The sequence below is a fragment of the Engraulis encrasicolus genome, chromosome 24, assembly GCF_034702125.1.
Source record: "Engraulis encrasicolus isolate BLACKSEA-1 chromosome 24, IST_EnEncr_1.0, whole genome shotgun sequence".
Classification (NCBI taxonomy): domain Eukaryota; kingdom Metazoa; phylum Chordata; class Actinopteri; order Clupeiformes; family Engraulidae; genus Engraulis; species Engraulis encrasicolus.
In genome coordinates, this window is record NC_085880.1 from 17,013,528 (window position 1) to 17,028,527 (window position 15,000).

General features: G+C 44.0%; 1 protein-coding gene across 1 annotated transcript in view; it reads right to left on the reverse strand.

Moving 5' to 3' along the window:
* Positions 1-15,000, reverse strand: part of eys (eyes shut homolog) — a 364,937-nt gene that overhangs the window by 38,223 nt on the left and 311,714 nt on the right. The window contains exon 43 of the mRNA XM_063191194.1: positions 2,606-2,778. Coding sequence (XP_063047264.1) covers positions 2,606-2,778 — 173 coding nt within the window. The remainder of the gene's footprint in view (positions 1-2,605; positions 2,779-15,000) is intronic.

Consider the following 15,000-nt stretch of genomic DNA (forward strand, 5'->3'; position numbering starts at 1 on the left):
ATCTCAACGGAAGCAACCAGACATTCCAACTGCCAGCAAGGAAGCCAGGCAAGAGAAAGAGAGAGAAGGAGAAAGAGAGAGAGAGAGAGAGAGAGAGAGAGAGAGAAGGGAAGAGAGGAGAGAGGAGAGGAAAAGGCAGGGAGGGCCTGCTAGGTGATCAATATTGACTCTGATGTTATCTGATGTTATCAGGCTTTAAATTCAAATGTCAGGCGCGCTCAGTGTGACTCTAGGAGATTAGAGAACTCTATTTGGAGACGCCGCATGCAACGCCGGCCGACCGACCAACGCGGCTGGAGGGGGAAGTGTGTGTGTGTGTGTGTGTGTGTGTGTGTGTGTGTGTGTGTGTGTGTGTGTGTGTGTGTGTGTGTGTGTGTGTGTGTGTGTGTGTGTGTATGTGTGTCCGTGTGACTGTGTGTGTGTCCGTGTGACTCTGTGTGTGTCCGCGTGTGTGTGTATGTGTATGTGTGCGTGTATGTGTGTGTGTGTGTGTGCGTGTGTGTGTGTGTGTGTGTGTGTATGGTGTGGTAGGGTGTCTGCGTGTAGTGTGTGTGGTATGTAGGGGTGCCTGTATGTAGTGTGTGTGTTATATGTAGGTGTGTGTGTGTGTGTGTGTGTGTGTGTGTGTGTGTGTGTGTGTGTGTGTGTGTGTGTGTGTGTGTGTGTGTGTGTGTGTGTGTGTGTGTGTGTGTGTGTGTGTGTGTGTGTGTGTGTGTGTGTGTGGAGGGGTGTCTGGCTTGGACGTGTGTGTGCTACACCAAAACAGCCCTTCACTTCCTAATTAGATGCCAGCGAAGAAATAAGGACACGTGGTCTGGCCTGATCATAAACTCTCCATATCTCCCCCCCTGCTCATCTCCCAACTCTCCCTCTCCCTCTGTGTTCTTCATCCTCTATCTCTCTCTCTCTCTCTCTCTCTCTCTCTCTCTCTCTCTCTCTCTCTCTCTCTCTCTCTGTGTTTCTGTCTCTCTCTCACCCCTTCCAATCCTCCAACTTGCTCTCTCTCCCTCTGTGTTCCTCTTCTTCATCTCTCGTTCTCAGCAGTCGTCCTTATCCTTTCTACCCTTCACTCTACCCTTGTCCTCTCTCTCTCGCTCTCTCTCTCTCTCTCTCTCTCTCTCTCTCTCTCTCTCTCTCTCTCTCTCTCTCTCTCTCTCTCTCTCTCTCTCCCCCCTTCTGTGGTCGTCTCATTTGGACTTCTCCCCCACTAATAACCACTAGCTGCGCTAGCTAGCGTAGCCAGGGCCGCTGACAGGTTTGGCCGGGCCCAGGACAAAGTCATCTGAAAGGGCCCCCCTGCCCAATAGATGCAGTGCAATGGGGAACCAATTCTGCCCCATCTCTCCCTGGGCCCGGGACAACTATCCCCTTTGTACCCCCCTGTCAGTACCCCTGAGCGTAGCTGCCGCTGAGTGGAGGTGCTTTCTGGAGGTACTATGGCGAGCGAGCCCCTGCTACAAAGGCGACCAGTGGGGTTCTGAATGAGAGCGTTACATGTAATTTCATCAGGTAGGACTCCTGAGGAGGAATCAAATGAGCGCTAGGGCAACTTCACGCAGTGGTGTAGTCTACGTAGAACGCGGGTATACGGAGTATACCCACTTCTAAATTTCAGGGATTTCAGTATACCCACTTAAAATTGATTGATCCATTGTTTTGAATGGCATAAATATATACAGTATACCCACTTCAAAAATGCTCAAATATACAGTATACCCACCACAAAAAAGTAGACTACACCACTGACTTCACGTGTGTAAAAAAAAAAAACAACCTACCATCGCAATGAAGGAGTACATTATAAAACCCCACCATTGCTATGGAAGATTCCACTACATTACAGTTCTCCATTCTCAAGACGGCAACTGATGACTACAGTGGAAGTGCTTCACAATGAAACAGAATAAAAGGAGTTGAGTTGGGGTAGACAAGATAAAACCTCTTAGAATAAACAAAGAACTTGTGACAGCTCCAATATCACCCTGTGTTATCATTTCCCCATGGTATCCTGTGATAAATATAATAAAATATAAGGTTAACATCTCATTTTCCATTTCAGCACTGAGGACAGCGACAGTTGCGACACACGCTGCTTCACACACAGAATAGTTTTGTTTTTCCATTTGCTTGTTATTAGCTGTTAATAATAGTCATAGTTTCACCAAAAAATTTAATAACTTACCTGTGTACTGTGTACTGTAATGTATGAGCATAAAATTATTGGGATGTTAATTGTGTCGGGGCTCGGTTGTATTGGGCTCGATCATGCCCCGTCAATCTTTCAATCAAGGCATAATTATTCTGTTTTTGTTTTTTGAATTGTCAATAATGTACGCCAATCTTTGTTGGATATTAGCCTACATTTGTCCTAAAACTAGTCGTGAGTGCTGTCAGTGAGTAGGCCCCTATAGTAGAACGCAAGATTCCTCTGCATTAGGTGACAAGTAAACATGTCATAAGGGACCACCATGGAAACAAGTCTTGGGACTTTTTTGTGTACATCCCTGTCTATTTATTCCTTTCAATGTATGGTTTCTGTTGCAATACAATGTTACATCTAAGAGACAAATAAATCCATTCATTCATTCATTCATACAGTACTTACCGTCTTCGCACAGCAGCCCGCGGCGTCCGAAGGGGCAGACACAGACGGCCTCGCTGTGGGACTGTGGGATGCAGGTGGCCCCGTGGCCACACGGGCTCCTGGTACAGGCCGTGAACTGGCACAGCCTCCCCGAGAAGAGCGGCGGGCACACACACGACCAGTCCTCCGCATCGCTGAGGAGAGAGAGAGAGAGAGACATATGAGAAAAGAGAGGAGAAGAGGAAGAGAGTGGTAGATAAGAGGGGAGCGAGAGAGAGAGAGAGAGAGAGAAGAAAGGGGGGCAGAGAGAGAGAGAGTGATTAGAGAGAGAGAGAGAAAGAGAGTGGTTGATAAGAAGATAGCAAGAGAGAAAGAAGAAAGAGGGAGAAAGACAAAGATAGAAAAAGACAAGGAGAAAAGAATGAAAAAAGAGGAAGACAGACAAAAGAGAGCGAGGAGAAAGACGAGGACAGGAACAGAAAAGAAGACAGAAATGGAGAGAAAGGAGAGATGTACATAGCGTGAGAAGGAAAAGATAAAATAAACAGACAGAAAATGAATCAGAGCGGCAGAAAGCAACAGGAATAGAGGGGATAATAAGGACAAGTGAGGAGGAAGTGAAGAGAAGAGTTGCTATGGGCTCACTGAGTCAGACATGCACGTCGCCCGCCACCACTCAGGCGTGCTCTGTACCGCGCCGTACCGCACGCTACACTGGACATACCAGAGGAAACAGGAAGTGAACAGGATGCTAAATGCACAAACCTAAAACGGCACCGTGTGGCTCTGACACATTTACATTTCTCCACCTGCATTAGTCATGGGAAGCCGGAGGAGAGGAAAGGGGAGGGGTGGGGTGGAGTGGAGAGGAGAGGAGAGGAGAGGAGAGGAGGGATGGGGGGGGGGGTGAGGAGAGGGTAGGAGAGGAGAGGGGAGGGGAGGGGAGAAGAGAGAGGGGAGAGGAGGAACGAGGAGAGAAGAGATGAGGCACTCTGTATAGGCAAGAAGTGTCCACACACTTGAAATCCTATTACCCAGTTCATGTTTTGGTAAAGAAAGAAAGCGCATTGTTGGTTTTCCTTGGGTGAAATGTATTTTATTCTGTGCTGAACAAAAAAACTGAAAAAACTACTACTACTACTAATTATAAACCAGCAGCAGCAGAAAGGACCTAAACTGTACAGACTCAAAATCCTTCAAGAACAAGTGTTCCACTGCAATTCAGCCTTGAAGGATGCCTGGTATACCAGCCACAAAAACACATCTTCCACACACCGAGCTCTTCCTTATTGTTGGTGCATCTCTGAAGTAGTCAGACAATATAGGGAGTAGATCACACTCAATATCTTCTCCTTTTTTCTTTTTTTTGCATTCATTGCATGGTTATACATTTTCGTGAAGGCTCTTGAAGTCTGAACCCTGAAATGAATGAGTGCGATCGATTCCCCACATTGCCTGGTATTCTAGCCCCCTAAGGCCATTTCATCTTGTACAGTGTTGTTGCTTTCCCCAAGCAAGCAGGGAAGGAGCTAGTAGCACTGACCTTATATTGGCCACTGTTCTCTTGAGATGGGGTCAGGGCTAGAATCTCCATTCTAGTCATGCAGTGCAGAGTGTCAGCGGATGATATGAAACACATCTTTCCTTTGAATGAATGAATGAATGAATGAATGAATGAATACATTAATAAATAAATACATAAATAAATAGATTAATAAATAAATGAATGAATGAATGAATGAATGAATGAATGAATGAATGAATGAATAAATAAAAATAATAACAAACAAACAAACATTGTAAATAAATAAAACAAAACCAAAAGAAATGAAAGGTTTGGCTCAAGGTTATGCTCAGAGAAAGAGTCTACATGACTCTGAATGCAGACAATCCTGGCACCTGTAGATCTACGTTCTTGATTGAGTGGCAGCCCCATTGATAGATGGCAACAGAAGGACTATTAAGGTATAATGTAAATACAACGGCACAATGCACTTGCCACCCTCACATCTTAATTCTCTTCCAACCCCCTGCAATTTCCTTCCATCTTCCCAATCCCCACTTCCACCTCTCTCTGTTGCCGTCCTCTCTCTCTCTCTCTCTCTCTCTCTCTCTCTCTCTCTCTCTCTCTCTCTCTCTCTCTCGCTCTCTCTCTCTCTCTCTCTCTCTCTCTCTCTCTAGTGCCATCCACTCTTTCTCTCTCTCTTCTCTCTCTTCTCTCTCTCTCTCTCTCTCTCTCTCTCTCTCTCTCTCTCTCTCTCTCTCTCTCTCTCTCTCTCTCTCTCAAACCAGCTACTGATTGGAAGCATTTGAGAGAAAATAAATTCCAGATGTAGGAGGCAGAGACCCACTGGAAGGTCCTATCAATCGCTGCGTTTCAATTCGTATTCTTGGGGTTTATCTTGAGCTGAGTGTGGGAAGGTGGGCCGGCATGATAAATAATATGCAGCAGCAGGATAGCAGTGCGTGTGTGTGTGTGTGTGTGTGTGTGTGTGTGTGTGTGTGTGTGTGTGTGTGTGTGTGTGTGTGTGTGTCTGTGTGTGTCTGTGTGTGTGTGTGAGAGAGAGAGAGAGAGAGAGAGAGAGAGAGAGAGAGAGAGAGAGAGAGAGAGAGAGAGAGAGAGAGCAACAAAGAGGGAGACAGAGGGAGAGAGACAGAGAGAAGTGATCGTGTGTGTTTGTGTCTGTGAGAGACAGCGATAGAGACAGAGGGGTAGAGAAAGAGAGACAGAGAGACACAGACCGCGAAAGAGAGAAAGAAAGAGAGAAAGAGAGACGTAAGGAGAAAAGGTGTGTGTGTGCAACACCGTGCTTGTGTGTGTGTGTCTGTATCTGCATCTGTGCGACTCTGTGGAGGAGCAGCACAAGCATGTCTAAGAGACGCGCGTCACGCTCACACTTTTCAAAGGTATAATATCAGACACAGGAAGAGTGGGAGGGGTTTGGGAGCCATAAATTACTAATGTCCTTTGAACAGCTGCTCGGCAGGGTATTGCGTTCCTCTCCTCCAGAGCTGGATTCAAGAAATGAAATATTTACAGACTGTCGCAGGACTTCACCGGCGCTGCAAATGACTATCTTCGCAGGCTGAGCGCCAGTACAGGCTGTGAGCACACGACACGGTATTGTGTGTGTGTGTGTGTGTGTGTGTGTGTGTGTGTGTGTGTGTGTGTGTGTGTGTGTGTGTGTGTGTGTGTGTGTGTGTGTGTGTGTGTGTGAGACAGAGAGCGAGAGAGAGATAGATAGAGAGAGAGAGAGAGAGGACAAGGGTAGAGTGAAGGGTAGAGAGGATAAGGACGACTGCTGAGAACGAGAGATGAAGAAGAGGAACACAGAGCGGGAGATAGAGAAGGAGTGAGAGAGAAAGAGAAAGTGAAAGAGTGTGTGTGAGAGAGGGGTATGTGTGTGTGTGTGTGTGTGTGTGTGTGTGTGTGTGGGGGGGGGGGGGGTGGTAGCATTTTACTATTATCCACATGCCGTATCATATGCGGGCAGAGACCCCCAAGACAATACACACAATGTAATGAGAACCCAATTCTAGGCCCCCTCTCTCCCTGGGCCCAGGACAACAGACCCCTTTGTTCCACCCTGTGGGCTTCCCTGCTGGGCATGCCACGAGGACCCCCGTTCCCCCCTGCTGATGTCCCTCCGTCCCAACCCTTCCCCTCCCCATTCCTCTCTCACACCACTTGCCTGTCAATCAAATCTTCAATCTTCACTGGCCTATCTGATCAAACGCAAAGCCCAACGAAAATAAAGAGAGAGAGAGAAAGTGTGTGTGTGTGTGTGTGTGTGTGTGTGTGTGTGTGTGTGTGTGTGTGTGTGTGTGTGTGGCTGTGTGTGTGTGTGTGTGTGTGTGTGTGTGTGTGTGTGTGTGTGTGTGTGTGTGTGTGTGTGTGTGTGTGTGTGTGTGTGTGTGTGTGTGTGTGTGTGTGTGTGTGTGGCTGTGTGTGTGTGTGGCTGTGGCTGTGTGTGTGTGTGTGTGTGTGTGTGTGTGTGTGTGTGTGTGTGTGTGGCTGTGTTTGTATCTGTATGGGAGAGAGACAATGTGTGTGCATGTGCGTGTGCGTGTGTGTGTGTGTGTGTGTGTGTGTGTGTGTGTGTGTGTGTGTGTGTGCATATAAGAGAGTTTTAGCTTTGTTGAAGAAAACACAGCCTGTAAAATGTTTGTTCTGCTTGTTATTGTCATTACTCCATGCAGAACATTAAGCAATGAACACCGTTAATGAATAAAAAGCTTGCACATCATGGGTAAGAAGCATTTCTCTTGATTAGTATATAAAAGACCCTCACGCATGTTAAAATATGAGAGAGAGAGAGAGAGAGAGAGAGAGAGAGGGAGAGAGAGAGAGAGAGAGAGAGAGAGAGAGAGAGAGAGAGAGAGAGAGAGAGAGAGAGAGAGAGAGAGAGAGAGTACACTAAATACAGAAAAGATGCCACCTTGGTGGTCAAACTTACTATACAACAATAAGCTAATCAGCAATAAACCGAGTGTGTGAGTGAGCCAGTGAGTGAGTGAGAGAGAGAGATAGGATATCACAGCACAGTCAGGATAGTTAATTTCCCCTCGCACCGGAGGCACCAAACCCTGACCTGAATTGCGTCGCGTTTTGTGTGCGCGAGCCGGTTTGCAGTGTCCCCAAGGAGGGCGCGAGTGGTTTGTCACTGCCGCTGCGGTGGCAGGGGGTAATGACATAGCAGCCTACCAGATTAGCGCCCCGCGTTATGCACTACATGCTAACACATCTGTTTCAGTGACTGATTGCACTTCAGCACCACACTTACTGGCTGGCTCTCTTGGAAGTGGAGACTCGGAAGGTGTGTGTGTGTGTGTGTGTGTGTGTGTGTGTGTGTGGGGGGGGAGGGGGGTTGGTTGGGGTGAGGTGGTGAGAGAAGAAGGGATGGAGGGAGGAGTATGTAGAGACAGAGAGAGAGAGAGAGAGAGAGAGAGAGAGAGAGAGAGAGAGAGAGAGAGAGAGAGAGAAAGAGAGAGAGAGAAATGGAAAGGAGCTTCTGGCTCCCCTGTGCTGCCTCCAGGGCCAATGACAGCTTTGTCCGGGCCCGGGACAAAGTCATCTGAAAGGGCTCCCCTGTCCAATAGATGCAATGTAATGAGGAACCAATTCTGGGCCCCATCTCTCCCTGGGCCCGGTACAACTGTCCCCTTTGTCCCCCCCTCCCTGTCGGCACCCCTGGCTGCCTCCTCCAAACACATGGATATCAGAGACTCACAAAAGCACTTGACAGCCAAAATCACCAGCGTAGATGACAAAAAATAATGAGGAAAAAGAGAAAAAAAGATAGAAAAAAAGAAAAGAGAAAAACTCAGCAACACAGAGCAGGCTCTGACCTTGTAACTTGTAATACTGTATGACATGTGTAAAATGATATGCGCTTTTGTTTTCTTATGCATTTTTCCTTCTTTCTGAAAATGTGACATTAAGGATTTCAAACCTTACCTTACCTTACATTACATTACATTACATTAACACAAAGAAACATGTGCTTTCTTTCTCACTGCCTTCACACTAAGAAGAGACTGAAAGAGGCACTTGCATTACCATTCTGCCTATGCTACTTGCCAGCTTAATTAGCAAGCGAATTTCATGAACATGTGGAAAGCTAATGAGGAGTGAGCATTGTGCTTTTGTATCCTCCTGACCACTACACCCTTGGGTGCGCACACACACACACACACACACACACACACACACACACACACACACACACACACACACACACACACACACACACACACACACACACACACACACACACACACACACACACACACACACACACACACACACATCATTCCCCTTGGAGTCTCAAACACAGACATTATAGCCTCAGCCTTCACAGTTATCCTCACGAAGGGTTAACCAGCACATGGTTGCCAGATGAGACCGATGATTTCCAGCTCAAAAATGCTCAAAACCCGCCTGGAAGCACAAAGTTCTGCCTGATTTGAACTAAACCGTATTGATTTTTATGGCCATAAATCCGACAAATACACTTTTTTACCCGCAGACGGTCATCCTAAGCAGCCCAATTCACTGAACCAGCATGCTTTAACTTCAGGGCTACTTTTCACCTCATCGTCTGGGGACTACTAGTGGTACTAGAGCAACTTAGGATCAACTTGGGATTTCTGAAACACTTGAAATGGTCTTTTCTGTTTGATGACACCTAAACAGTCATGTGAATTAGCCCTTCAAAATGAGGCTGTGATACTGTTTATGTTTTATATATTAACATGACTTCCTCTCAATCCATGTTTATGATTTTTATAGGGGGCACTGTACCTGGTACCTAAACTTCCCCAGATTTCATGCTGAATAAAAAGTGCTATTGTCCTATTCCTAAACCCTGTCATTGTTCTACTCCTCGAAAAAGGAACCACATTTGCCACATTCTACACTGGTAACACAATTTGCCCTTTTTCACAACTCTAAAACAGTTTGACATATACTGTATATTTTTTGAATTTGATATATACTTTTGAATTGAATTGTAATGGAGGAGATTATCGTGTTGTTTCAAACCTATACTGTATATTGTATTGAACAGTATTGGAAGACACTACTATGTTGCTTTACTTCGGCATATGGTAATATAACTGTTTGTTTGTCTTCAGAGACAAGAATAATTATGATTAGAATTGGTTACTTAAAACTGCAAAATGCTGCTGGTTATCGCAAGCTCACTCTGTGTGTGTGTGTGGGTGTGTGTGCGCAGCGCGCATGTCAGTGTGTGCGTGTGTCAACACGTGTATTTGTCAGTATTTGCGTGTGTGTGTGTGTGTGTGTGTGTGTGTGTGTGTGTGTGTGTGTGTGTGTGTGTGTGTGTGTGTGTGTGTGTGTGTGTGTGTGTGTGTGTGTGTGTGTGTGTGTGTGTGTGCGTGTTTATGAGTGACATCACGCCATGTAGCCTAGGCTGCCTCAAATGTTGATAAGAACTTATCGATCCTTCAAATTATCTATCTTTTTAAAATTTGCATGACATGACAATTATACTCACATCACATGAAGTGACTTAAGGTTGTACAGTACAGATTTCCATTCAAATGGAATCAATATTTTAACCAAATAGCCGATCAAAGTCATGGAACACATTTAATTTTATCATCCCATTTTACATATACCGGTAAAATTTAAAGCAAGAAAAGTCTATATTTATATCTATATTTTTATCTATATCTATAACCTTGAATATGCTTTTATAACCTTACCATACATTGTTTGTAGCAATTTTCCATTTACAGTTTTTTTCTGTTCGCTAAAGCACATTTTTTGTAACCTTTGGCTGCTTTTGCTGAACTCCTCACACAGATGCACAAACCTATAACCAAATCAGCCAAACTAATAGCACAAAAACTGATCAGCACTCAGTTTGTAATGTTATAAAACACACTTTGCATAACTGTAAACACAAACCACTGCTTTGCACACAATTTGCAAATTATGAACACACTCCTAGAAAAAATATACACATTCGTGGATATGTTGTACACTACAATACCAATTCTTAGACAATATGTGACAGGGGGAAACACCTTTAGATAATCTCTTCACCTGTCAACCGGCATGCTGTATAAATAAGTCACAGGTAAGCTTTCTGTGTAGAAAATAATGGAAGGAGAAGAAACACCAGAAGATTGAGGATCAGAGGAGGGTGAGGAAAGGGAGAAAGGAGACAAAGGCACATAATCATGACACATTCGTTGACCATGTCATCAACCATAGCATTTAGCTACAGGAAAGCAGGTGAAAGGGTTCAACGCAATCTGAGCCACTACACTGTAGAGAGCATGAGCAGAACATTTCACGCTGAGAACCGGTATGTAGAGTCATTTCATACTCAACAGCGCAGTATAGCAAATATGTACAGAGACAGTGTATATGAAAGACAATATAGTATATACTGTAATGTGTGAAATACAGTAATGTACAAGTGATGGGATTGCTACTTTACAGAATTACTAGAATTCTGAGAGCAGGCGGCAGAGAACAACTGTGTGTTCACACCTGAGCAGGAGACCCACATTCTGAATATGGTGATGGTTAACAATAAGGCTGCAGGAAAGTCAGTAGGCCTAATAGAACGTGGCAGAACCTTTGCAAATATGAATAATGTGAGTATCTCTGCAATATCACGGCTAGTCGAAAGATTCACATGAAGCAGGTCTACAAGGTTCAGACCATATAAAACAACTATGTTGATATGTGCAGGTAATCAACAATTAGTTTTGAATATAGGGCTACTGTAGGAGTCCTAACGATATTGACCAGATGGCATGTCAGGACTGGATACAAGGTGATACTTTCTCCGCTGTCTTGCACTTGAAGACATAGCATGTGATGTCAATGAAATTTTATTGTCGGATCCAGCAAGGCAGATGGATGTTCAGTAATTGCCTTTGTTAGACTTACATTGTGTTTTCTTGTGTGTTTGAATTACATGTCAAAAACATATTTTTAGTTTGCTTTGGGTAATGTAAATAAACATCCATGATTGAAGTCTCATCCCCTGTGTTTTTATATCACAAGTATTCATGACAAAAGTGTGATCTACAATTGATTCACATTGTGCAAAGAACAACACAAGCTAAATGTGTGTATAATTTATACTGCATGTGTGTAGTTGCAGTGTGTGTGTGTTTATTATAAGATAGTTTGTGTGAATGATTTGACACAAAAATGCTAATTTTCCAAAAGTGTATAGCGTTTTTCAACCTTAGTTTGATTTGGCAACGTATCTACAGTGCTTTGCTAGATAGGTGTGAAGTTCTTGTAGTTGTGTGTAGAGTTTTGCAAAAGCAGCCAAAGTTGTGAAAATTGAGCTTTAGCAATCAGAAAAAACTGTAATGAGCAATACACACACAGTATTTGCCTTTCCTGTGGCCTACAGTAAAGGTGAGCAAAAATATGTTTTTGTATTTGGAACATGGAATGTGTGTGTGTGTGTGTGTGTGTGTGTGTGTGTGTGTGTGTGTGTGTGTGTGTGTGTGTGTGTGTGTGTGTGTGTGTGTGTGTGTGTGTGTGTGTGTGTGTGTGTGTGTGTGTGTGTGTGTGTGTGTGTGTGTGTGTGTGTAAATAGAGGTGGGTAGACACAGTTGCGCAGGTTGGATAAACTGACTCAACAGTGTAACAACCTGCCACAACAACTGCCCACGCAAGTTTTGCAATGAATGAATATAAATAAACATTATCACATGAAATGCAATCAAGGAGGAGGGTAATGACAGTGCGCAGGCTTACTTTTCCTCATGTGGACATCTCTCAACAACAGGCTTATGTTGCTGAACATATTTCTCTGTGTATGATATACTGTAAACGTATATATTATATGGCGATATTGTTAGGTTTATTATAAGATTCTTGTGTTATACTGGCCTAGAATTGAAGCCCTGAGATTTAAATCATAGCCTATACATGTTGTTGACAATAAAGCTGATTCGGACTATTAATAGTCAGATAACTTGCCTCGAAAGACTACCATGTCCATTTGTAAGTTATGACTGTAATTATGTCAGTCAGTTCTTTAATTTTTAAAAACAAAAGTAATTTCAATGCAACTTTTGTAGGCAATGTTGTAGAAAAACAAACAGACATAGTCCTCAAAGTAGTATTTCAAGAAATAGGACTCATCTATAGAAAGCAGATAAAGTTAATATCCAAACTTTTGAGTTAGATTGTCTGCGTTCTGGCATGCTGTTACCTGAGCATGAATCTCACCAGAAGGCTCCTTCAGAAGTTTCACACAAACAGCATCAATAAAACCAGCTGGAGTCTCTTTTGATAATACTCTGCCTATGGAAAGGAAGGCATATTTTGTGCAAGGCACACATAAACATCTCAAGAAGTTATTTTTCTCTTTTAATTTTTCTTTCCTTTCTCTTCTCTTGATTTATGTTTTGTTCACCTGACCCACCTCTACTGAGCCGCATGAAGTTACAGTGGGTCTTTCTCAAATGCAAGGCCAGTGTCCTTCCAAGTGTATCAGCCTAATTAGTCACGCCCAGTGATTGGATACTTTTTGGTGAACTCTACAGAATATCCAATCACTGGGTATGACTAATAAAGGGTATCCAATCACTGGGCGTGCCTAATTAGGCTGATACACTTGGAAGGACACTGGCCTTGCATTTGAGAAAGACCCAGTGTGTTGCGTGTTGGCGCAGTGACTGACAGGAAGTTACATAATGATAGTGTTCCTGTTTCTAAAATGACCAGAGCCAGCAGGGCTTCACACTCTCGATGAAAGAACAGGGTCAGCCTGATGTGAACCCCACGTTAACGTTTACCGTCAGATACAGCAGCTGAGGTGAAGCGTTTTCATTTACTGAGCCGCAAAACAAAACAAAAAACTCACTCTATTCACTGTTGAAATCAGAGGTGTGCTGCTGATGGTTTTAAAATTGCCTTTTAGTTTATCCCAGACACCAATACATAATTAAAATGTATGTAACCACAGTTCCAGTGCTACGCAGTTAAGGTGTCACTGAGGAATGCAATGCGTGTGCTGCAGCTTGTCAAAGACTTATTTTTTTCTGTTCAGTGTTTTCGAGTCATGGGGAAAGCTATTGGTATCTTTTGTATTCACTTCACAACTCCGTCCAGCTATAGGGTCAGAGTCTGAACACCACCCCACGGGGGGCCTTCAAAAAGGGGGCAGCTAATTGGTGCGACTGCATGGCGTTATTGAGACTTCAAGGCTCTCATCAGGGGAAACTCATGGCCACCAGGAGCTATCAGCGAAGAGAAGCAACAACTGAAAAAAAGAGAGCACAAAGTGGTAAGACCCAACAGAAAAAAGAGCAGACGGCGTGGTAAGAGTACATGCAGCCGGTCTGCTTGGCTCTGTCTGCTGTCCCTAAACCAGTGCCATGCCACACAGAGAAATATTACCCAGGCTGAAGCCAAGCCCCTCTCTCCTCTCGCCACTGTCCTCTCTCCAAGTCCTTGGAGGATATCTACATGCAGCATTAGGGACCATCTCTCTTTTTTTATACACTCCATTTCTCCCTGTCCCTGTCCCTGTCTCTCTCTCTCTCTCTCTCTCTCTCTCTCTCTCTCTCTCTCTCTCTCTCTCTCTCTCTCTCTCTCTCTCTCTCTCTCTCTCTCTCTCTCTCTCTCTCTCTCTCTCTCTCTCCCTCTCTCCCTCCCCTGGGGTCCTGGTGACACAGTGGGACACAGGGAGCCTCAGGGACGATATGGAATCTTATTAGCTGAGTAGGGAGAGGAAGAGCAAAGGAAGAAGAAGAACAAAAGGAAGAAAAAGCTGACATCAAGTCTACAGAGAATGCAGATCAGACTGTACACAGATGGGGCAAGTTAATACAATATGGGCTTTCACAACAACACAAAATATCTGTTTTTTTAAATAGAAAAACAAAGAATATCAAAATAATAAAAATTAAAAATAAAAAAGTGAGAAATATGTGTCTACGTGTGTTTTCATTTGAAACACCATAGCACTTTGAGATAAAGAGAACTTTAAACGACTATCTGAAACTTTGTCATGCTGATCAACGAATATCCCCACAAAAACAAAGCAAACAAGAAACAACATCTTGCAAGACAATAATCCCTGTGACAGTATGATGGCGGATGCCCAACTTCATTAAACATTGTTTTTTCTTTTTCTTTTTCACACACCTCAGCTGGCAGGTGAATAGAAGATGGCCCATGGACAATTAGAAAAAAACTTGGGAACACTGATCATTTAGCTATTTTCTTTAATACACAACATTTCGTTCCTAGACCTTCATCAGGTAAATTTTTACATTACTTGTTTTGAGGTGAGTGTAAAAACGTACTGCACTTGATGAAGGTCTAGGACCAAAACGTTGTGTATTACAGAAAACAGCAAAATTGTCGATGTGGGGGAGTTGTTTTCTAATAGTCTGGATCACCAGCATCAGACACTTCATTATTTGGGGGAAACTAACCAGCAATCTAGCTGTAGCACCCAGGGCCAGATTAAGATGCCCTGGGCCCCTAGGCTACAGGTTGCGGTGGAGCCCCCCAGAAGGCACATTTCGTGAAAAAAAGTACACAGACAGTGTCATAATTAGTTAGGAATTCAGGATAACATGTCTACTAACTGTACTCAACATAATTTTTTTTTTTTCAATATTGCATCTTGTCACAATTCTGCCATTTTTAACTTTTGGTCAATCAGAGGCCCCCTGGCAGGTGGGGGCCCCTAGGCTGCAGCCATATCTAGCCTGTGCGTTAATCCGGCCCTGGTAGCACCCTGATATGGAGTTGTCTCCCCCAGTTTTGGCTTGGTGGTCAAACCCCAAACCACACACAACACACATACACAACACACATACACAACACGCATACACATACACATACACATACACATACACATACACATACACATACACATACACATACACATACA